Consider the following 24,319-nt stretch of genomic DNA (forward strand, 5'->3'; position numbering starts at 1 on the left):
GGTTCGGTCTGCTATCAGTAAGCATAAAGCTGGAATACATTCTGGATTGTTTGGGGGCATAATTGTAGGTATAAATGTGAAGGTATTGAAGGTATTAAATGAATTATGTGTGGTAGTTGCAGGCCCCACCACTAACTGTATAAATTGGTAACTACAAATAATTTCTTGAAATGGCTATTGCAGGAAAAAATGCAGATCACTAAACGTTTCAGAACTGCGATGTGATTTCTAGGAAACCATGAAGATAAATAAAAAATATGTGAGATTTGTCTTACCCACTGATGTTATTTTGGGAGGATCCAGTGAAGTACTTTTTGTGAGCTGATTTCATTACTTCTCTCTCCTCTGACAATAATGCATAATTTACCAAGGTACTGCAAAATTATTTTGCAGGAAATTAAGACCTAGCACTGTGAAACTGGACCAAATTAAAGTTCAATTTTTATTACACAAGGCTTTTTATGTGTGACGATATGAATATCTAAGTAGGAAGTATTTTGTTTCATGTGAGCCTTCAGTATTTTGGTGAACCACTGCAGATATTCTGTTAGATTTGGCACACTTTCAGATGCATGAGATTATGAATTGGCTGGCTAAAAACTGTTTTGAATAAATGTTCATGAAGTTTATGATACAGATACTTATTGTATTGTATTCTGCTGCAGCCACCAAATGTGAGGGACCCCTGAAGTTTCTGTGTAAGAATGGAGAGTGCATTGATAGCTCCAAAGTGTGTGACTCCGTCAAGGACTGCAAGGACCGATCAGATGAGCCAAAGAAAGAGTGCGGTAAGAGGACTGCAATCGTGTGTCAGCTTTCACTCTTTATGCAAATAAAGTTTATTTGGGAAAAGTCCCAAAATATCTGCTTATAAGAAGATTCTTTTTTTTCCCCAGTATTAAATGAGGGAAACTGTGTGTTGGCTGAGCTTTTGTCTCAGTGAGGGAGCAGGTACATATCTCTTGTAAATAGATGTAAGCAGTTAATGTAGCAGTGTAATCATGTTTGTCATAACAAACTACAGCTACCTCCCTCCCATTACCTTGCATTTCAAAGGCTGCGGAGACTCACTCAAATTAGCAGCAGCCTCGGTTGATCAGAACAAGAGTGTGCATGTACTAATTATCATCAAACGGTAGAAAAAGGCTTCCTCTGTTCTGTGATAATCTCTCTGTTCTCCATCTCTCTTCCTGTCTTTATAAACCTTATTCTCTTAACTTATTTTGTTGACCAAGGGTAAATGAAAGCAATATCTTAGTTTAAGTATTCCAACGTTGAGTCTTTGTTACTTTCCCTTTGCGTTGAAGAGCTCGATCAGAAAGTTTCTAACATGGGAGAGTAGGAAGCAGACATAAAGTCTTGGTAAAATGATATTTCCCCAGGGGAACATAAAGTTGAGAAGGGAAAAGTGACAGCTGACAGGGTAGACTGACCTCTGCCAGGGACGGAAATTGCAAAACCAAAAGAGGTATAAGAGGTATTCCAGAGAGTAATTCTGCTCCGTCTCTTCCTTTCTCTATGTCTTCGTTTCTCCTTCAACTCAGGGCTTGTTCTCAGCTCATTAAAAGCGTGTCCACACACACCTAGCTCATCGCTTTGCCCACTCAGGCGTTTACTCGCAAGATGTTCCCCAGCCAAAACACATACACATACACACACATACACCTACACACGGAGTGCACAACACTCCCCGCTGCTCTGAAACACACTTAACCGTGGATGTTCACAGTGATTGCATTTATAGCATCAGCCTTACAGCAGGGGAAAATAAAGACACATTTTTCTCTTTCTTCGCACAAGCAAATGTTTTTCTGTTTCCCATCTCATTAGAAATAATGGCATCTTATCACAGTACTGGCTCATTATTCGACACACCATTCATTTCTTAACGCTGGAACATCACTTCCAGCTTTCACTGAAAATAGGTAGTACATGATGGGTTGCCATGGTGAGAGAAACAGAGATGGAGGTGGGGTAGAGAAGGAGGGCCGTCATGTTTTTTTTGCCCATGGGAAAGGAGATGTGACCTCTATATCATGGCTGTCCTTGAAAGTAGCCTGGAGAAAAACTGTTGTCACACAGAGCCTCTCCTGGGGCATCTTTGTTACCCACCCAGCCCCTCTCAAATTAACAGGAATGAGTGAATCCTCAAATACAGCTCCATCTCGGTCTTTCTTCTGTCTGCAGTCAATTCTATACTGACATGAAGGGAGTTAGCGGGAGTTACTGTGAGTGGCAGGTTGCTGTCACCCATCCAGTTGAATTAGAGATGGGAATTTAATGCTGGCAGTTGCAGCGCTCAAAGCCTGCTGGCACTTACACAAAGCAAGGAGAAATTTTTTCCCACAAAAGTAACCTTCAGTAAGTCTTTGGAGAATCAACTTTATCTTACTTTATTTTTGTTACAATAAATAAGGAATAACACTATGTAGCTGTGCTAAGATTGACTTTCCTCAAAGCTCCAAAGATGAGATGAATCATCTTGGGTGATCTTGATCCCTGCAGTTGGCGCACTGGGTCTAACTCTGTGTTGTGTTGCATAGTAAACAAGAACCACACTTTCCAGGACTGACTTTCAGCTTTCTGTTGCAAAGCACCAAAAATGGCATCAGTGTAACTTGCATGTGACTGTAGAGAAACAAAGCATTCGCAGGGTGTCTCTCGTGTTAATGCTGTGTAGCAACATGAACAGCACTGGCTAACATGGTGTTAGCGCTGCAGCGCTTTGCAAGCTTCGTGCCAGCCCTGCAAGTGTATTTGTGCAACAAGTTGAAATATTACTTTAAGAAATATGACACGGTGCACTTTCAAAATTAAGAGGTTAAGATTTTATAACAATGCACTACTGCGCTGGCTGAGACGAACAACCTCAACAGGAAAGTGTTACAGATTTATGTTGTTTGAAAATGTGAAAACGTAACATGTGAAGGTTAAGGTGTTTTATCAATTTATTGCTCATATATTCAACTAACGAAGCTTCATTTTGGAACTCATGACTGTCTGAGTTGCACTGTTTACCAATTCACACACACAGACAGTATCCCTGCTTTCAGTGTCTGATATAAAACTCACTTTTAACGAACGGGTTAAGCTAAATTTGGTAGAAGATGGTGCTTAACCATCATCCCCTTTGTCACCCTTTTCCGGTTGTTCATTGTGCAGTCATGCTCAGTTGTTTGTGTACAAAACAAAGCCAGTACACTGTTGAATTTTTATTTATTTATTTTTCTGGTGATCTTAGCTTTCGCTCTGTTGTGTATTCAATCAAACAATAGTTTTTTGGTTTTTTTTCACACCAGACATGGAAAGGGAAGCTTGCTGTACACTTACGACTTCACTGCAGTAGTGAAATGATGCGTAACAGTCTGCAGGTGCACTAGCTGGATGATACTTGAACTTCAGCTGCGTTGAATAGTTTTGAAGTGTAAAAAACTGACCCCAAAATATCAGACGGTGACTTTAGAGCCCTACCTGCTATCGCTCGCTGTATTTCACAAAGCCAGTGAGTGCAGCACAATCAAATCTAAATGCCTCTGCCTTCTTTAATGTGAGCCAATCTTGTGCTAGCTGCTCTGACCTAGTTTTCAATGAGTGGTTGTGTTTTTACATCTTGTTTTTGCTTGTTTATTTTTTATTTATTGCTTTTTTTTGTTCTCACCCTGCCTCTGTTTAAGCAATGGTCCTGTTTAATATAAATGTCCTACTCCTGTATAGATCCTTATAGGGCAACTCAGAATCCCAGTTCTCAGTATTAATCCCCTCTACACACCATTTCATATCCCTGCAAATGGATCTGATTCTCGGTTTAAGAGCTTACCCTGTGTGATGTTGTGTCTTTTTGATTCTTTTTTCGAGAACATCTGATAAGGGTTCAAAAAGAATGAGAAAGAGCTGAATACAAGAGCCAAGATGAAATGAAGATCATGAAGATGATATCCATTTTCCCTACCTATGTGCCACACATATTTATACACCTTTATCAAATATCACAAGCCATTTCGCTGCTCTCACACCCTTTAAACGTATATGACAGTAAATCAGAATCTGAATCAGAATAAGCTTTACTGTCATCATACTACAAGTACAATGAAATTTTGTATGGCTCCTCTCCGTACAAGATATAGACAAAATTTTAACCTGTACATGTGACAAAATAAAAATAGAATCGAGAAAAACAGTATAAAACAGAAGCTATGATTTTTCTCTGAATCTCATTTTAAATGGGAAACCAGAATGTCCCTACCTCCTCTATTATTGGTTGCATTTGACCGCTGGTTTCTTTTCTTTGTCTCCCAGGACTAAATGAGTGTATGATCAACAATGGCGGCTGCTCTCATGTCTGCATGGACCGACCAATTGGCTTTGAGTGCCAGTGCCCCACTGGCTACCAGCTCCTGGACAAAAAGACTTGTGGTGGTAAATAAAGATACTTAAGACAGACAGGCAGAGTGGCAGGCTGGCTGCTGATTGAGCTACTCTGAGTCTGTGCGTGCATGCGTGTGTGTGTGTGTGTGTGTGTGTGTGTGTGTGTGTGTGTGTGTGTGTGAGTGTATTGCTCTGGGCTGCTCTCAGCTCTCTAGCTGTCTGTCTTTGTTTAATGTGCCCAGCCTGTCACTCCCACAGGGAAACTAGCGCAGTCATCCTGCTCTCTCACACATACTATGCTCTTCACACCCTTTCCCATCCTTTTAACACTAACGTTTCCCCACCACACCTAAAGAAAATTCCTGAGATCTGCTGGAAGGAAGCAGTGCAGATAAGCCGACAGGGACACGCCCTGTCTCCCTCCTTCTTCCTTCTTCCCATTAAGTGCCAATGACGACATGTCTGTGTGTTTCTCCAGCACTTGTAAATGTGCATATTTGCTCATCCATTACACCCTGTTGTACTCCAAAATCATTGCCATATTTTAGGAATTTAGTTATTTAGTCAAGTCTTGTCTGTCTCTCAGCTTGGGTGATAATCTCTCTTCCCTCTCCTCCCTGCAGACATTGACGAGTGTGAGAACCCTGACGCTTGCAGCCAGATCTGCATCAACTACAAGGGGGATTTTAAATGTGAATGCTATGAAGGTTATGAGATGGATCCTGTCACTAAGACCTGCAAAGCGGAAGGTGAGTCACAATGCTCAATGATCAACCATACAGGGTGTCTGGGAAAATGGGATTTAAGTCAAGGGCTTCTATTTAGAGAATCAGTGATTGGTGAAAATCTGGACACGGATCAGAAGGGATGCCAGATCATATTCAGTGTTTTTTTTTTTTTAATTCTATTTATTTATTCATTTTTTATAATTATAATTAATGCTGCTGCATTATAAGGAAAAGAAAACGTATTGTTGGTTTATATATTAACATAGTACCATACATACAATTGGAATGCAAAACTATTAAAACCAGTGTTGCACTGTAGTTTGAAAAGTTTAAAAAACTGTGTCAGACATTGCCTTGTCTCATTAATGCAGCTCTTCACTCTCAGCTTTCATCCCACAGTGTCAAAGCCTCCTCATCTCCTAATCGCTAACATCTTTCTGCTGTTCTTATCACGGCTCTGCACTTGCTTGCATACCCAGTATAATTGCTAAATCACAACAAGCAAACAAATACAGCATCACCAAGGCAACCATACATGGTTTCTCTCAGGCCGAATGTGTCCTGTGCTGTCCCATCCTGTTAGACAGTTTCGTGAGTGACAGACTGGTGCGTTAAACCATGCTGAACACTTATAATTAGGTGTAGCAGCGTTCTGGGGTACCTGGCTGAGTCACGGTGGAGGCTAATTACAACATATTTAATCTGATCGACTGTTAAGCTTGGTGACAATACTTCATTTACTTCATTTTAATTTATTATTCTTTGACCTTCAGCTATAGCCAAGAGCTATGAAAAAGAGTTTTCCAGAGAGAGGCCAGTTTATATGTTTACGCTTCATTTCTCCCAAAATGCACTTTATTGAATTGGCAGGAAACAGTGACTCGAATGAAATGTGGTGATTTCATCCACGTGGCTGTCAAATGCTGTGATTTCTGAGCTCATATCAAAACTCAGTGTTCGCAGGTGTGTGTGTTTGCATTTGTACACACTGTATATGTGTTTGAACTGTATCTGCCCTCTGCCTCTGTCTACACTTGTGTATCTGTATTTCTTTGCGCATGACCGCCCAGTGTGTTTGCTTTCAGTTTATCACGGCCAGGAGAGAACTCTTGTGTCTGGCTGTGTGTCAGAAGCAGCAAAAGCAGAATCCCAGTGAATGCAGCAGTTCCACTACTTGTTTTTTGTTTAGGCAACGAAAACTACTGCTGCTGTGACAGCCCATAACACCAGCAGGGGACCATTTTGCTCTTTAGGGGGGTTGGAAATGTTGTCATTGTAATGGCCAGTTTTTGAGAACACTTAGTCCTGAGCAGGGCTGTCTTCAGTCAGACTTACGGCTCAGAGAGGAAAGGAAAAGAAGAAAAAGGGGAATGCGCAGGAGTACAATCCTAACTGTCAAAAGGGAAACTGAGCGAAGCAAGCCTTTAATGAGAGAATATCATATCTGCCTCGAGAGATAACAGGCTGCAGCTGCCATCCTATTACCATGCAGTGTCAGTAAGAAGATATATGTTACAAGACAAAGGTGGGCTGTAGTTGCTCACCAGAGTGATCAACCTTCCCTGCAGGCTCACACTGTTAATGCAGCTGTCAAGCCCCCCCCCACCCCAGCATTATAAGGGACTAAATGTAATAGCATGATAATATAAACGCCCGATCTTCATATTTGGGTCTAATTAAAATGCATCCTGGGCGACCTTATCACTGGTGGACAGCTCTAAAAATAGGTGTGAATGCACCCAAAATGAAACAAGGACACACTGTGATGTGGGTGTGGTGCTAAATGCTCTGTGTGCTAATGCTGTGGCATGACAAAGCTACCAAACACAGACCTGACCTGAAGTGAAACTATCTTCTGTGTCTCTCTTTATGTCAGTGTGATGTTACATTGTTAGAAAGTGTTCTTTCCAGCTTTGTCTCACTGTGTTTTTCTGTGGCTGTACTGTACTGAGGTGTCTTATCTTTTCCATGATGACTTGCTTTGAAACGACAACCTGTTTCAACTTTGTTAATGGCTTGACTTTTCTTTTTGTGGCACCAAGAGGTCACATTTGTAGCTCGGTTGCCAGTGAAATCTCAATAACTATTGAATGATCCCCTCAAGCTAGTCTTGTGTAACTAATCAGCCTCAGCTGAAGTTTGTGTAAAATGCACGTTAAGTGGTAACTGTTTCTCTATGGATAAAATCAAATAACAGTGGAGAATGGAAAGTCTATTCACAAGTGATCACATGAGATGCATTGACTTGCCAGGTGGTGCAATCCATAGCTGCTCTTATAATAGACACAGTGCATGTATAAACAGATACTAGATGTTGTATTTTGAGGGTTATACTTGTTGCAGAGGGAACTCTTCCTAACCCCTTTTGTTTGTTTTATGTAGGCTGACTAAGACAAGGGAAAGAATTCTGTTTGATTTAACTTTGTTCAAGGTTGCTTATAAGCCCTCAGAGGAAATGATTGCATTGCCAGTCTTTTATGGCATGCACACTCAGTCAAGTCTGTTTAGTTAGTTCTACTGGCACAGATGTGAAAGCTGACAGCTTTCTGTTCAAAGAAGTGCAGCCGAATGCCAAGGTACTTCTGATTTGTATTTGCAAGGAGAAGATAATAAGGAGGGTACAACTAAATAATGCATACAGGCACACTGTTGCTGATCAATACAGCAACTATTCAGCAGTTTTTAATGAAGGATTATTGTTCTCACATTCTTGTTGAGGAAGATATTGAGCTGTATCACATGGGCTTTGTTGTGTTATTTATCTGTGTTAAAAGATGACGTTTAGAGTATTGACTTTCGTGTTACAAATGTGCAGCAGCGTATTAAGCTGCAATGTTTTCTGACTCTGTGGTGAAGCCTCAGTGTTATTACTGGAGAGGAATGGCAACATCACTCCCTGACACGCAGCATCTACCTCCATGGTCAGCTGCCTTGAGTGCAGCACAAAAACCTTTTTGATGATGGGCTGAAAAAAAATCTCTCAGGCTTATCAGCATCCTCTTTCAGCAGAAAAGTGCTGTATGTTTTGTGCTTAATTATTGACAGATGTGCAGGTGTAGCAGTTGTATTTGATTTCTAATCCAGTTTAAATCCAAACGATGTTTGTGCAGACTGTGTTAAGAAGTTAATTCCACTGCCTACAGGTTAGACATTTTTTTTTTTATTACACCATACAAAATTTGACTCATATAACGGGTTCTGTGTGTAGAGGATTTGTGCAGCTCTTGGACAAGAGCTGTTTTATAATGGGAGATGTCAGCTTAGAACCCTCTTCTGGCCCTTTACCAAATTGTAAAAGCTGATTTGACTGCCAAATATTAAAGCTCATCCCAAGTCCACCTACCAATAATTTCTTTCTCTTACTAACAAGCTATTGATCCTGCTTCAGCCCCTACTTATAGAGCCCCTAAAGCCTCTAAATTACTTTATGGCTAAACTCACTGTCATACTTCCACCACAAGTTCTGCTCAAAAGCAGGCTATTTAAATATTCTCTGCTTTGTGTGCAGGGAAGAGTCCTTACTTGCTGTTCACCAACCGTCATGAGATCCGACGAATCGACCTGGTGAAGCGGGAGTACAGCCAGGTGGTGTCCACCCAGAAGAACGCTGTGGCTCTGGACCTGGATGTAGCCAACAACCGTGTCTTCTGGTGCGATCGCTTTCACCGGAAAATCTACAGGTAGGGAAGACCGAGAATAGACAGCTTGGTTTAGAGCACTGATTACTAATCTGATTTTATTTTCGTAAGTATTATCATAGTTCAGACACTTGATGCTGGATTTAAGAACCAAGCCTGATTATACAGTTGTTGTTTTTTTGTTTTACATACATTTATATTTTTAAATTCTAAACATTAAAGGAATTAAGTGTAGTTTTACCATTCACTGTTTCTCACTAAAATTAATTGTGTTTATACTTGAGGCTTAAAGCAGATTTTTGGAAGAATTTAATATTTATTTTGTTATCATCTGTGTTCACTCTCTCTTCTTCTAGCCAAGCTTTTTTGACACATTGCTTCTTGTCTTGACACATTACTGCCACCAACTGTTGCTCAGTGAAATAGCTCCGAACCAGCAGCAGACAAGAGCAGCATGTCACTCGTGTACATGGGTGTCCCTGTGAGTTAATAAAACTGGGATCCAAACATAGCTACTTTTAATCTTGCCCCTTTGATTTAGATCACAGTCCTCAGTATGCAGAACAGTTCAGAATTCCTTAACCCAGAAGACTGTGATCGGGTGTGTTATGTTCAGAAACGAGTATTTTCAGTCTACTAAAGTAATCTTTTATGTATAACACATACTTATGGTATATAAAGTTTAAACAAAGTTAAAAGTGGCGTTAAAAACACTGCCAAATTTTATAATGTACCCCCCTGACATAATTCCTGAGCATCTACTTGTTCAATCAGTGTTTTAAAAAATGAATCAGCTGGCTTGATCTCTCAGACCTGCTATTATTTTAGATTAATTCCACATTGCTATTGTTATCCCAATTACGTTTTCTCCCCAGAGTGTATTCTAATTGGAGCACTGTGTTCTTTTTACGAAATGGAAGTTAAGAGATAAGATCTCTGGGGAACCCCAAATTGAAATTCCTGTTTGGGAGCACAGCTGCCTGGCCCTCACCTCACACCTCTGCTGGGGCCAAATCATTAGCGAGCAGGGCAACCCCTGAGTTAGGCCATGTCTATTCTGATAAGCAGTCCACCTTAAAAGGATGCTAACCTCCAGATGAACCTGCTCGGCACATGCCCAAGGCTACGGCTCACACACTCATCCCACTCTCCTCTCTGCAGTCGCTTCATAGCACGTTGGAGAATTAATATACGCTACGCTGGTTGTGATACATAATCTTTAGGTTTTTCACTTGTCCGGTCATGGTCCTGTATGTCCTCATGTGTCCACTTTATATCCACTCCCATTTTTAAAAAGTAATGTGCCAAAAAGATTCATGCTTATTGCTAGAGTTGCTTTCACTGCTATGGTTGCATTTACTTTTATATAGTTACAGTTGCCACTTTTTGGGTAAAGTTAATAAAGTGTTTTAAGCCTTTTAGGCAGAGTGACATGTAATAAGAATAAAAGAGTATACAGACTCATTATCACAAAATAGGGCCCCACCAGATAATCAACATCCCTTCCCTGCACATCGATTTTGCAGTAACTGCTGGCTTGCTGTAGATTATGACTTCCATATTCTCCTCCCCACAAAATACTTCCTCTTTCTTCTCTCTCTTTATCGCGCTCCCCCTTCCCCTGCAGTGCCTTCATCCATGAGGCCAGTGACCCCTCCCAGCAGGTGCCGCTGGTGGACTCACTCCTGCAGACCCCTGTGGGTCTGGCTCTGGACTGGCTCCAGCACAACCTGTACTGGACCGACTCCGGAGACAAATCCATCTCTGTGGCCTCAGTGGATGCCACCAAGAGACGCGTCCTCATCAACACCGACCTGAGTGAACCCCGGGGCATAGCGTTGGATCCCCACCACGGGTGAGGAGATGTGTGTACTTGTGCATGTGTTTTTGTTTTTCCAGGAGTACAGTAAGAAATGCCTTGAAACCAGGCTCACACATGAATCAATGATCATATTATGTAATAACCAATACTGAAGATATACAGTAAATGACAGGCACAGCTATGATGTATCTATTGGTTGTTATAATGGAAGAATCCATCGACCTGCACATTTTAATTTCTAATTTTAAAACATAATGAGTAAATCATTAAACTGTATCCTCTGAATTTCCATAACACTTTACTGTATGTCAGCATACAACAGAGTCAACCTGAGTTTATATGTCTTACGTCACTCTACAGCTCTGCATGGTGACACCATACTGATCTATTTTCCTCTATAATATCGAAAATGATAGTCAGTAACCTCATATAAAGGTTTGTAAAGTCATTTCAGCCCGGAACCAAGAATTAAATAAACATAATCCTCTTCTGGGACCCCATCTAATGATAAACATGAGAGAACTCTTGTTACTTTATGTGGGAATCCAGAGAAACAAGCTTGTGACCCATTTAGCATCCTGACTCAGTAGTTTTTTTAGAAATTCTGTCCTAGATGATCACTCCTAATCTGGGAAGCTTTATGAATTTGTGCCAGCATGTACTTCTGAGGCTTTTGTGTTCTGGTGATCCAAACGCTGATGAACACAAACAAGCACAAAAATAAACATGCACACAGTCTAAACTGAGGCTCACACACAGGGCGATTTCCTGAACATATAATACACTCGATCACAACTGCCCAACGGGGATCCAGCACACACAGATTTTTTACTGTGACACCAAATGAGTTTTGTCTTTGTTGGGAAATTCACCTAATGTCAGTAGTACGCATTTACATAGAAATGAGTGAGTGTAAATCATTGTGTATTTTGCTGGTGTGATTGCTGACTGATATTGCCCAATAACCACTGAAAGTACACAAAACTTGAACAATAACAGCTTTTAAATGAGGTGGTTGAAACACTTGGGGTTTGGTTTAAGCCTAACACAAATCAGTTTTTACTACCACTGATGATGTAAGCACCCTGCTTCTAATTATAGCATAGTGGGCTGTTGGAAAACAAAGTAAAGTGTAACTTCTGTCAATGAACATGAGATATTGGGTGAATTAAAAAATAACTTCATATACTCGTTGCATATAAACAAAATATGTCCTCAAGGCAATAGTGAAAAAATGCTGTCAGCTCATCCAACAGGTCTGTGATTGAATTAAAACAAGCCTCCCGGAATTATAAAAGATGTGTATGGAAAATGTTTGGCTGGTCTTACAACTTAAAACTGTTTACTAGTACTGCTGCCTGCTATGAGCTGCAAACAATAAAACTTCAGACAGAAGGCAAGTGAGAGAAAACAGTGAGATGAATTTGTATGAAAGCCATGATGGTGGCAATAAGGTGTGCTGCACACAGGTCTTTTGATTTGCTGCATTTATCTTTGTGTCTGTCACTAATGTGGTTTGGTGATACAGCAGTAGTTATTAACAGACATTTCTCCCTGTCTGTCTCCCCTCCAAAACAACAGTTCTCAATCTCACAAATCTGTCAGGTGCTATTCCCAGGCATCAAATCAGAGACAGTATTGTCCCTGCTACAGTGTTCAGCCTGCAGTGGGAAATCATTTGAAAAACCAGACATTTCCCTGCCCAAATTTTTGCAGTCTTATATAGGCTGTATATTGTATAGGCGTTTTTTATCTGCATGGTTTCTCTGGCATTCCGCCTGAGCAAAGTTTGGTGCAGTCCTTATAATAGATAGACAAGGATGCTATCTGACTTGTTAGTGCCTAAAATAATGTGGCATAAAGTTAGTAAATCACCCCCCCTGGTGTCTGGTAGCAGTTTCTTTGTTATGTCACTGCTGACAGGCTGAATAGGCAAAGTGAAGAGCAACACCCACAGAAGCTCAAAATGTCAAAGTTCCAGACAAACTCACTGATGGACAACACAACAGGGACTGTTGTGCACAGTATAATACATGCGCACTGCAAGATTACTTTTCCAGCACTGTAACACAAAAACAATGCTTCCTTTGTTCAATCCAGCTTCATGTACTGGTCAGACTGGGGCACACAAGCCAAGATAGAGAAGGCTGGGATGAATGGAGTGGACCGACAGGTGCTGGTGGCTGATAACATTGAATGGCCCAACGGCATCACTCTAGGTGAGAGGAGAGCAGCTGTTTTTCAACTCTTGTCCTTACATTATATGTCACACAGTGGTATATTCACCCCATTTTTTGGCAGTTGTGCATTGCTTGATGTGTCTGAAGCACAGTCCAAAGCAAACAAAGAGCTAATGCACTCAATCAACTCATTGCGGGTAAAGGTCAAACTTGATTCAAATAGTAAGAGTAAATGTTAAATGGTGATGGCGAAAAATTGATTTATAAAGATGTTTTTGAGCGATATTTGAAGTGTTTAAGAAGTTATAGATTAACACAGTGAAAGTTGCGGTGGTATAATCGTGAGAATTTGACATTTTAAAATGTAATCGATATCACTTAAAGGGATTTGTTGGTCAGAGTCTGCAAGTGCTTACCGCAAAGACAATCAATTTCCACTCAGCTTGGGAAAGTCCTGTGTGTGTGTGTGTGTGTGTGTGTGTGTGTGTGTGCGCTCCTCAGATGTAGCCAACAGACGTCTGTACTGGGTGGATTCAAAGCTTCACCTTATAGCCAGCGTGGACCTGAATGGAGCTCACCGTAGGACACACATGTCGTCTGCAGAGACACTGGGACACCCCTACGCTCTGGCTGTTTTTGAGGTTTGTGTGTAATACATTTCAATGATTTTCAGGCCATTGTCCTTGATATCATCCAGCCTCCCACATCTCATCATATCTACATCTCTCTCATCAGCCTCGCAGGGGCCTGCAGTGTAACTGGGAGTTTGAGTGTAATGACTGTTAAATTCAATTTACTGTGTTCTCAGTTTGTGCGTGTGTGTGTGTGTGTCCTTGTGTATTCCCTCGTGAGATTGAGTGGCCGAGCATACTAAACAGAAGACGGCAAGAGGGAGGAGAGAGCAGCCTAAAGCAACCCACACACTCATGCTTTTTGGTCATCAGCCAGCATCCCTGTGTGTGTGTGTGTGTGATCTGTCATGTCCATCGTGGAAACTTAAATCTGGTTTTGAGCCATGTAGTCCTGCAAATCTGCTGCCTCGCGGTTTCTACTTTGTGTGTGTTTCAGCTTGTGTGCGAGCATGCTTTTGCTTACGAACGCCTGACTGTTATGCGTCTATTGTTGCCACTACAGCAGTCCCAACCCATTTCAGACGGGTGTTAATGACCAAAGTGGCCTGTTCTCCAGTGGGACTCTGGTCTCAGTGGGAGGAGACGTACTGGTTTCATTCAACAAGTTGACCTGATTTACAAGCGTGGGTTTTTACAATTATCCACTTGGGTTTATTAAATTACATTTGCGCTTGTCCCTGGTGACAAAACACCAACACAGGATTCATTTGTCAATACCGTCAAGTAAAAATACTCCATCACAAGCGAAACTGTGCATTCCAGGTGTTACGTAACAGTAAATGTCCAGCGGTGTCATCGGCAAAATGTTTTTAAGGCAGCAAAAGTACAACTTCTCATTTTGCAGAATGGCCTGTTTAGTGTTGCTTTGTCATGCTGTGTATCATCATGCTGGGATATTACAATGATGTATAAGCAGCAGGGAGTGAATGTATTGAATGTGAATATAATATGTGCTGTTTTTTCATCATAAAATTGAACTACTTAACAGTACTAAAAAAATCTAAAAATTTGTACATTCTACATTCTACAAGCTCTCTTTTTACTGACAAGTGTTTTTATAATGTAAATTTCGCACACATCTTTCTTGTTCTTGTAACAGTTTTAACATTTCAAATGAAAATACCAACAGAGCAAAGCTGTCCAAATCAAAACCTTAAACCATAACCCCAACCTAAATTCTGCTGTTAGTCCAGCCTGCAGACAGCACTGTAATGTAACTCATAGAAGTGATGGTAAAAGCCCTCTGGTGTAATACATAATCGATCCAGGCCTTCTCTGCTCTCTGCCCTGTTGTGACTACAAGGTGACCTTCCTGTTCGGGATGTTGAACATATACCAGCCCTGTATTATTGAGTGGACCTTGTTGCAGTGCACATCACATTACCATCTCTTTCTGACTCAATGAGTGACTCAACACAAACATGTGCACACACACACACACACACACACACACACTTTGCTGCAAGGCCTATTGTCTCAACACTCACTGGAGATTAGCCTGTAGTTTCTAAGGCAACTGCAAAAAAAAAAAAAAAAATGTCATCTCCATTCTAAAACTGTCTTTTTAAACAGTTGAGGGAGTGAACCAGGAGGAACAAAGCAAACAAATCAATTAATAAACAACACAGACAGTCAAAATGTGCCTGTGAACTACTATATTTTGTCTTAAATAGGATGGAACATGAACCAGAAATGATATACAGACACTTAAAACCTATAACCCCCCCCCACACACACACAAAACAGCTGATAAATTAAATCATCTCCCAAAAACAAGGTTAGTCTAATTTAAAGTCAGCCGTTTATTGCTGTTGTTATTGTAGCACTGCTGCTCCAGAATTCCTTAGATACATGAAATTGAACTACTTAATCATGCCTTTTGACACATATAGTATATCAAATTTAATGGCAGTTAATTCATTAGTTACAGGTAGATATTTCAGATCAAAGTGGCAGACAAACCCACATTATCATCAATAAATCACTCTGAGTAGAACATCAAGTACAATAAATAGTATAAAAAAAATGACATGCAAATTTTAACAAGCACTGCAAGCTTTCACTTCCGCATTTCCCAAAGCAATAATGTGAGCATCTTCTTAACGTGTATGTTGCGGAGACTGGATGTAAGCGGTAGTTTTATGGCTCGGCACTTAAGAGGTTACCAGCCAAACTGCTGAAATTTGGCCGTTTGCCAGTATGAGCTCTCAGGTCGAAGCCCAACACAACTCTGACTAATTTGTTCTGTGTCGCCCATATTGAAACAATGGTTATCCTTGTGTTCCAGGATCGTATATACTGGACAGACAGAGACAGGGCAGCGGTCTTCATGGCCAACAGGCTGACCGGTCAGGACATCCACACGCTGGCTGAAAACCTCAACGACCCCCATGACATTGTTGTCTTCCACCAGCTCCGCCAGCCTCAAGGTGTGTGTGCAGTATGGGTGAAGCAGACTTTGTGTCATCTGTTTGTTTCTGTTCACTTTCTCTCACCTCGCTGTGATTGTGTAAGTCACGTCTCCGCCACCGCGTTTCCTCCGTGGGTCCATGTCGACACAGGCGTGTGAATAAATGATAGTGAAGCTTGTGGTTATGGTGGAATGATCAAAGCACTGAGAGCTGCAGTACATTCACACATCTGTCAAAACGCTGCCTCCAACCTGATTTTCTCTGACAGGACAATCCAGATTTGAATAGAGCTCTTAATCGTGAATGCCATGGCCAAGTATTTCCTTTCTTGTGTGTCAGTTTCCGTATCTGTCTATCTCTTCTTATTTTTTTTCTTTCCGGCGTGTAGTCCATTGCCATTTGGATTTTAATCTTTCACTGTATTACATCACTGTATCCCCACTTAGATCTTCATGTCTTTCCCAGTTTGTATCTGAATAAGACTTTGGGATGAACACAGTGGAGCTGTACCTGGCACAGTAGCATAGGACCCGCTTAATATTACAGCAAGTGTCTCTATGTTGCCACATTTTATTCTTTGTTTTCTTTTAGATCTTGTTTATGCAAAGCAATGGGCTTTATTGAAAGAGAATGCAGCAGTGTTCACAGTTTGGAACAATAAAATGTGGTAACTCCTCCTGTCGCTCTGACTCTTTGCTGTCTCCCCGTTTTGAATAAGTGATAAGATTATTTATATAACCGTCACTGTGTCACCCAGACTCCATGTCTCTCTCTTTGCCTCTGTCACTGTCGCCAGGCCCAGACAGCTGTAATCTGGGCAGTGTGGCCAATGGAGGCTGTGAGTACTTGTGCCTCAAGGCTCCACAGATTACCGAACATTCGCCAAAATACACCTGTGCCTGCCCCGAGGGACAGGACCTGGGGCCTGATATGAGGGGCTGCGTGCCAGGTGAGCGTGTTTATGAGTGGTAATTGGGACTATTTTGTAATCAATAGCGCCTAAAGGGATTTGTTGGACAGAGCGCCACAGTGCTCACTGTGTAGATAATCAGATTCTGCTTCACTTAAGGAAGCTCTTTCCACAAACAAAGTTACAAAGTGCTTTATATTATTTATATTATATTGTGATAGGGCTAATCGTGCTTAAAATGAATCACTTGGTAATCCTACATGTCTTCTAGATTATATCATCATGTATTACCACCACTTCAGTATAAGCAAATAATAATAATTTGTGAAAATCATTTGATGCCTGTTTTATTCTAGTAGGTACTGTACTGCCTGAAACTCGTTGCTGTTAATAACTGGCTTAAAACATGTGATAAATAAATGAATATTTTATTTATAGTTTCAAAAACTAATAGTATTAATAAATGAATATTAGTCTCCCACCAGGCAACATTGTTGTTGGACCTGTAACTAAAAGGATTGTAGCAACACATACTTGCTGCAGATGCAATAACATGAGCCTCTATGTAATATAATGCACAGTAGCAGCTGTCCCCTCACAGCTGCTGTGAAGAGATCAGTAGTAACACACAGAATCATAAACAAAAGTGTTTCTGACTGACTGACTCATGGGAAGTATTTAGTGTGTGACTTGACTTGGCTATACATTGAATTATTGTTCAAGTTACTGAGTCCACCTTCTTTATTTGCATCATACGAGTGGTGAATGTTGATTTTTCCTCACTGAAGTACAGGAAAAATACATCAGATTGAAACCACACTTCCATTGGCTTTAACACATCTACAATAATTCAGTTTCTTCACACAAAACAGTCTCCAGTATTCTCCCTTTCTTTGCAGCAGCACCAAGAAACGAAACAACACAGACATCCTCACCCCCTGCTGCTCTTACTCCTGGCACGAGAGCGACTGCTGCTGAAGACTTCCCACCTCCCTCAGGGGGAGTATCACAGGCAGACGGCACCCCCCACCTGACCACAGCTCCCTCTGGTGCACCTGAACCCATCACACCCCTCTCCACACTTAAGCCTGTGTCATCACAAGAGTCAAAGGCACTGGGATCCACCGCCACCACTATGGTTGTCTCCACCACGCCTTCCGGGGACAGCAGCGTATCTCAACACTGTAAGTGGGTTGGGAATTCAAAATAATGTTTATCAGTGCTGTCAGTGTGTGAAATCATTAAAAATTGTAATACAAATACTGTAAATAAGTCTCATTTAGCACTCTGTACATCCAGCACTATGCGATCAACGTTTTTCCTCTGTATGATTTGGGGCAGAGTGGCCCATTCAGGGCTTAACAAGATATGTGGCCTCATTCTGTGATAAAGCGATGCTTTCACCTGAGCGTCCTCAAGTGCCACATCCTTTAGTCCTACTTGCACCCATAATGTAGCTAACAACCTCATACTCACTGTAATGATGACATTAAAGTGAGATACCTACAAGCACTAACAACTACACTCAACTGATTTTAATAGGAGTGATGGATAATACCTCATCACCTTGAAATGTCAGCTTTCCCTCCATAAATTGTGCTCTGTCTGGCCTATTGCAAGTCTCCGAGGGCATACACGCACTGTACATGAATAAGTGTGTCAGTAAGTATGTGATATGTTAATGAATGTGAGGTGGAGCCTGATGGAGCCTGGGTGGATGAAGTGTAGAAGGTCAGGGGACAGAGTTAAGGTCACATTGCTGAGCAGCTTATCATTTTTCTCTTCCTCTTTCATTTTGCTTCCAAGCGCTCTTTTCACTATCTGTCTCTCTTTGTACAACACTCACAGCAACGCACGCATGATCACCTCCCTGCCTCTCTGCTTTATCTCCCTCCTCTCCTCTACACATTCCTGCCTCCCCTGCTTTATTTCTCCCTGTATTTCTCACACATTTTTTCATCCCATGCACTTTTTCCACTCTGTTCCCCCTCTCTCCGCTGTTGCTCTAACTCCTCTCTCTCTGTTGTTCCATCTCTCTCTTCAGCTGGAAGTGAGCATTTCCTCCTGGGCGAGAACCTGACAGTGGCTGTTTTGGGAGTGGTCATCCCCATTGGTAAGTCACCCGGAGCCTTCTTGTCTGTACGTGTCCATCCACACTAGAGGCCTGCAGGGGAGCGTAAAGCTGCTGTCTACCTGCTGCCCATGGCCCCTCTGTTTGTAGTCCATGCACACGCACCCTGCTGTGGCAGGATGAGAGAAGCCTGGCCCAAAGGTCTTCCTCGCTGACATTCCTCAGGAGTCATTTTCTGTACGTCTGACATTGCTGTCACGCTGCATTATTCACTTCACACCGTGTTGTTGTGTTGGGTTCTGTTACAGCCAGACTTGTGTCTCTGTTGGTGTAGTACAGGGCAGTGAGAAGGCACATAAATGGTTGCTACATCTGAATTACCAAAAATATTTTCTCACTTTCCACTAGTGTTATGTAGTCATCCGGATAGTTTGGTTTTTGCCCGCACTTTGAAAACTAATGCAATGGAACTGACTGTTTGCTGCACCTGAATCACCCACTAGTTGCTGTTGCTACACCTTTCAAGCTCACACAACGCTTTGCACTGTCAACAGTGGCAGGTTTACCACTCCAAGCTTTAAATATATATATTTTTTTGAAACAGTGGGTCCTTGAGTTCAGAAAGATTAAAAAAAAAACAGCTGAAATGAAAACTTTGGCTTGTAAACTGTGGTTTTACGGTAGCTGATAAGCTAATTAACCATTTGAGTTGGTTGTACAAATGCCTGTAGATAACCTTAAATATATTATACTCAATGGCTACATACTTGATATTGTCCCTAAAAGACTGTGGCTGAAGCTGCATGTCACAGAAAAGAAAATGAATCTTAGTTTATTATGCTTGTAGAAGATAATTGTGCTTAACACAACATAACATAATTGTGCTTTTATTACAATGTATAGCTAGTTACGGTAGTGCTTTTATTATCAGTGTATAATGTTGGACTTGTTCGCCTGGATTTAAAACTGCCATATTATTCTTATTTTCAAACCTTAATTTTTAATTTTAACATGATGGGAGAAAACGCTTTGGGATGAGGGCTCATGCATTTGGGGCTTAGCTCAGGTAAAATTATCTGGGGTATAAACTCTGATAGGACTCATGATGATTGGATAATCGTCGCCAGTCTTGTATGTGGTGCTCAGAGCATTGGAAAATTACATTTTAAAAAGTCCAACACATTTTTTCCCGGTACTCTGGATAATGGAACTGCCTTTTTTAAAAGGGCTACAGTTTGATTAAAAAGATCATTTGTCCTGGGAATATTTTCTGTTGAGTACAGCTGGTCCTACTTTGACACCACTTTTAGAAAGAAAAATCCACTTTGTACATGTGAAAAATGCTCCTGTAGGTGACTCCACGAATTTTTGAAGTATAAACAAGCAAAACTGAAAAATGAATCAGCCAATTAGTTTAGACGGTCTGCTCTCAGTACGCTGCAGAAGTCGAACAGACACTTAAGGAGAGAAAAGGCATTGCCAATAAAGCATGAAAGCTTTATTGGTGCTTTATTGGTGTAATTTAATAAAGCATTATTAAATTACATTGTGTATTCAAGGACACGCTGAAAATGAGTTGCCAAGAGATTGTGATGTAATGTGATAGTTTGAATTTTTGCTCCCTGAGGATAGTTTAAAACTAATTTACTCCACAACCAAGCCCCTAATGGTGTTTCACACAGCCGATTTAGAATCTGTGTTAAAAATGTGCTGGCTGGTGTATGACCCAACTTTGACCCGATGTTTAGCCGAGCCACCCACACACACACAACCTCTGCGCCGCAGCCCCCTGCCCTCTCTGTTCCCCGCATGTCTGTTCTACTCCTCTCTGTGCCTCTCATTTCACGCCATGGACTCGTTTTGCCTTGTTAACGCTCCCCCCTTCCCGTGTCCCTGCCGCTGTGTGTTAAACGCATGCAGTTCCTATCATTGCCACAGTGGTGTTTGGCCTGGTGTGCGCCGGAGTGTACCTGGTGTGGCGTAACTGGCGGCGCAACTCCACTAAGAGCATGAACTTCGACAATCCTGTCTACCGCAAGACCACCGGCGAGGGCGAGGAGGACGAGATCCACATCGGGCGGACCGATGGCATGGGGCACCACGTGCACCACCACCCGTATCCGCAAGGCGTCAACATGGGAGTTGTCGGAGCAGGAGGCGGCACCTGCCCACAGTTCATCGCCCTGCCTCTTGGGGGCAGCATGCCTGACCCAGGGACTCACTGGTACACGGAGCAGCCCATGCTCTCCACTGCAAAGTGACCCACACAGGGGGAATCCGGGGAAGATGGCCGCTCAGGCACACGCACACACGGTGAGGTCAGGGGTGACTTGGACTTGGAGTCTGCAGAAGGGACGAACAACATATCATCAAGTGTTACACGCAGCCATTCACAGCCAATGTCCTGTGCCAATTTCCATCAGAATTCATAAGTCCAACATGATTTCATACCTTTTCTGTGCTGGAGCTGCATCTTTTTTCTAAGCTGGAGTATGGAGTCAGAGTGGTTCCTGTTTTGAGTCTTTTTCATTAACTGAGTGAGATGTGTGCTGTGTGTCTTATATTTTGTGACAAAGCTAGCGAGAGGTTCTGTTTCGACGTCAGTTTATTAATTTGGGCTTTGTGTTATTCCTGGTGGGCCGTAGAGCTCTGGGAACACTGTTTAGGAAGGAGGAGCTCTGAAACTGGGACAGCATCTGCGTTTATGGGACAATCTGTACAGCTTCATGTTAGAATCGATCACAGATGTCATTAATGTAATTTCTGTTATCACTTCCCTGAATGGGTTTTCTTTTGACTTCTCTATTTGTTGTTTGATTATAAGAACAAGTGCAAAATCCACATTTTGTGCTTTCTCTCTGGTTCAGAGGAAGGTCTTTAAGGATGAATTGTCCCATTTCGGAGTGCGCTTGAACAAAGTTCATTTAAAAGGTTATGTTTTTTGTTTGACCTTCAACACCTCAGAGTTTTGAGAGAAATGCATCCAGTTTTGCGGACTGAAAAGCAGAAAATGAAGATGTACAGTATTTAGACACTTTTTCTTTGAGCAGAGCAGATGCAGGGTTAGAGGGCATTAGTTTTTATGCAGCGTTTCTGTCTTCTTTACTGTGACTTGTTTAGGTGTTAAATGGTTTGAGTAAAGCAATAGACTGCAGCTTTTAGTCAGGCCGCAGAGTTACATGGTTGACAAAAATCCTCCAGTGTTAAGAATTTTATTTGATCACCCACTTTTGACTGTGACAAATGCACACATATAAAATACACACGGGATGTAGTGATAACAGATTCATGCTGTTCTCCAGAGGACAGAGACATCATGCACTTGCCCTTTGAAAGACACAAACAGCATGCATAATTGCTCACCAACAGACAATGCAGCCGTTCATTGTTCTGGACAAACACGCACACATTCACAAAAACAAGCTGGACTCCACAGGCTGCTCTCCTCCTCCTGAGAAGGCTCATATCAGAGCAGACAGTTTTGGATAGCGTCATGCTGGAGGGCCCAGCTGGTGTCTGCATGATGAAAACGAGCAGTTATGTGATACAACCACAGAAAGCAAAAAGCAGACTGTGATGTAATGAGGTCGAGACCAAATTGTCCAATCAGTGAACACGTTTCATGCTGGTGTAGTCCCGTCATTAACACTGTCACTCCATTCACAAAACTTAAAGGTCTGTGTGTGTGTGTGGGTGTGTGTGGGCGTGCGCTTGTGTATGTATTCATTATTATGCATGTGAGTGCTAATGTTCATCCCACAGCCATATTTGAACTGTTTTGTATGCTCTTTGTTGCACAACCCTCTTAGAATGCCTTCTGTTTTGTGTATTGCATGGAAGAAAAGTGTATGAAGGTGTGTGGAAACACAGGTGTGTGTGTGTGTGTGTGTGTTGTGTGTGTGTGTGAGACAGTGTATGACACTTGAGAAGCTTTGAGGGTGCTTTTTGATTCATTGATTTGTAAATATGTTTTCATAAGGTTTTTGATAATGTATTATACAAATATGTAAAAGAGAAGATGTACATAAGATTTTAGATAAAGTGTCGACAGCTATATTAATTTATTTGTATAAAAAGAGAGCACTGCATTCCCTGATTGTAAGAAATCTGAATTATTCACCAAAGTGGTTTGTGTTGTTTCTTGCTGTGCATCACTTAGCATCCTTTTTATGTGTGCACCCTTTTTTTTTCTTTGTTAGCCCACGTAAAACATGGTGTCCCCTCCCAAACAACTCCCACATCTTTGCCACGCTTCCCAACCGTGATGTTAATGAGACGATTGATTATTGTTTATTTGTGCCTTTTTGTTTATTTTTTCATTTTCCTCTAGTATTTTTCATGGAAAGGACAGGGATCAGCCAACTACTGTACATGCAAAGATGAACTGTATTCAGACCAAACTGGTTCCACTTTTTGTTTTTCTGTAATGGATTACTTTTAAATATCTCTATATATTGATATATAAAATCAGACTGAAAGTTTCCTTCATGTGTGCCGTTTTATTTTCTTCTACAAAATATTAAATATCACACATACATATCACAGACCCGCTGCTCAAAGAAAATGACTTTTGTCTTTTAAGTCTTTAAGTTTGGTCTTTAAGTCATTAAATCATTAAGTGAGCCTATGCAAGAAATCGGAAGTTAACTTCAAAACTTGTTTTAGTTCATTGTTTTGGTTTTCAGGCCCATAGATTTGCTGTTTGGCTCAGGCGATTTTTTTTGCTTTTTCAACCATTGTTGTTACCACAGCACATTAGTATTGGACATTAGTTGGACATTAGTATATTATGTAATAAGTTTGTTTTTTTTTAATTAATATTATTGTTCCCATGGCTCCCGGAGCAGGCAAATAGTTGTAACAGATGTTCATTTCTGCACAAAAGCTAAGATGAGCACCTTTATTCACTGTGACGTGGAGGCCTGTTTGGGTGGGGGATGGTGTATTACCTGCACATCTGTGGGATACATGGCCTATGCCTACACATGAATACATAGTGTCAAAATGTTTTAATTCATTTATAACCATGGGTCAGCCATTTAAAGTAAATTGTGTTTTGTTTGATAGAGCAGTATGATTTCCACAGTTGTGTCACTTTACTGCAGTGTCTGTGAGCTTCCGCTGTATTTCACATGACAGAAAAGCAGCTGACTCCATCTCCATCTATCTATCGCTCTCTCTTTTTCTGAGGGTATATATTTGCTCAGGGTCATTATAGCAGCAGGACAGTCAGTCAGCCAGGCTGAAAAAATCCTCAAGGGAAATGGGGTGGCTTTGCTCTGTCAGACAGAAATCCAGCTTCCTTCCCATCTCCGCACTCAATCCTTTTAGTTTTATCTCACCAACATAATCTCACGTCCTTGCAGGAAGAATAAAGCCATGCCCCTTACTGTTTCCCAGAGGGTTAGAAGAACAAAGGCCACTGAAACACGTCTGCTTTCACGCCTGACTTGGCCATTCCAGCTGCCATACAGTTGGCTTGCAGGTGAATCTCATTGTGTTCTCTCTCAGTGGAATCAGTACAATTTGTTGGGTGTCGTGTTTATAATTGTCTGTCACACT

At 41.4% G+C, this 24,319-nt stretch overlaps 1 protein-coding gene across 2 annotated transcripts in view; it reads left to right on the forward strand.

Moving 5' to 3' along the window:
- LOC124069591 (low-density lipoprotein receptor-related protein 8-like) overlaps positions 1-23,240 on the forward strand; it is a 70,860-nt gene extending 47,620 nt beyond the window's left edge. Inside the window, exons 7-18 of one of the 2 annotated variants that reach the window (XM_046408853.1) lie at positions 666-788; positions 4,297-4,416; positions 4,989-5,114; positions 8,602-8,773; positions 10,359-10,586; positions 12,654-12,772; positions 13,235-13,374; positions 15,653-15,794; positions 16,573-16,725; positions 17,586-17,870; positions 18,731-18,799; positions 20,678-23,240. In XM_046408853.1, the coding sequence (XP_046264809.1) occupies positions 666-788; positions 4,297-4,416; positions 4,989-5,114; positions 8,602-8,773; positions 10,359-10,586; positions 12,654-12,772; positions 13,235-13,374; positions 15,653-15,794; positions 16,573-16,725; positions 17,586-17,870; positions 18,731-18,799; positions 20,678-21,018 (2,018 nt within the window). In that variant the 3' untranslated portion in view covers positions 21,019-23,240. The remainder of the gene's footprint in view (positions 1-665; positions 789-4,296; positions 4,417-4,988; positions 5,115-8,601; positions 8,774-10,358; positions 10,587-12,653; positions 12,773-13,234; positions 13,375-15,652; positions 15,795-16,572; positions 16,726-17,585; positions 17,871-18,730; positions 18,800-20,677) is intronic. The other variant, XM_046408854.1, reaches the window with a different exon arrangement.
- The last annotated feature ends 1,079 nt before the right edge of the window (positions 23,241-24,319 follow it).

This window comes from Scatophagus argus, chromosome 13 (genome assembly GCF_020382885.2).
Source record: "Scatophagus argus isolate fScaArg1 chromosome 13, fScaArg1.pri, whole genome shotgun sequence".
NCBI classification, from domain to species: Eukaryota; Metazoa; Chordata; class Actinopteri; family Scatophagidae; genus Scatophagus; species Scatophagus argus.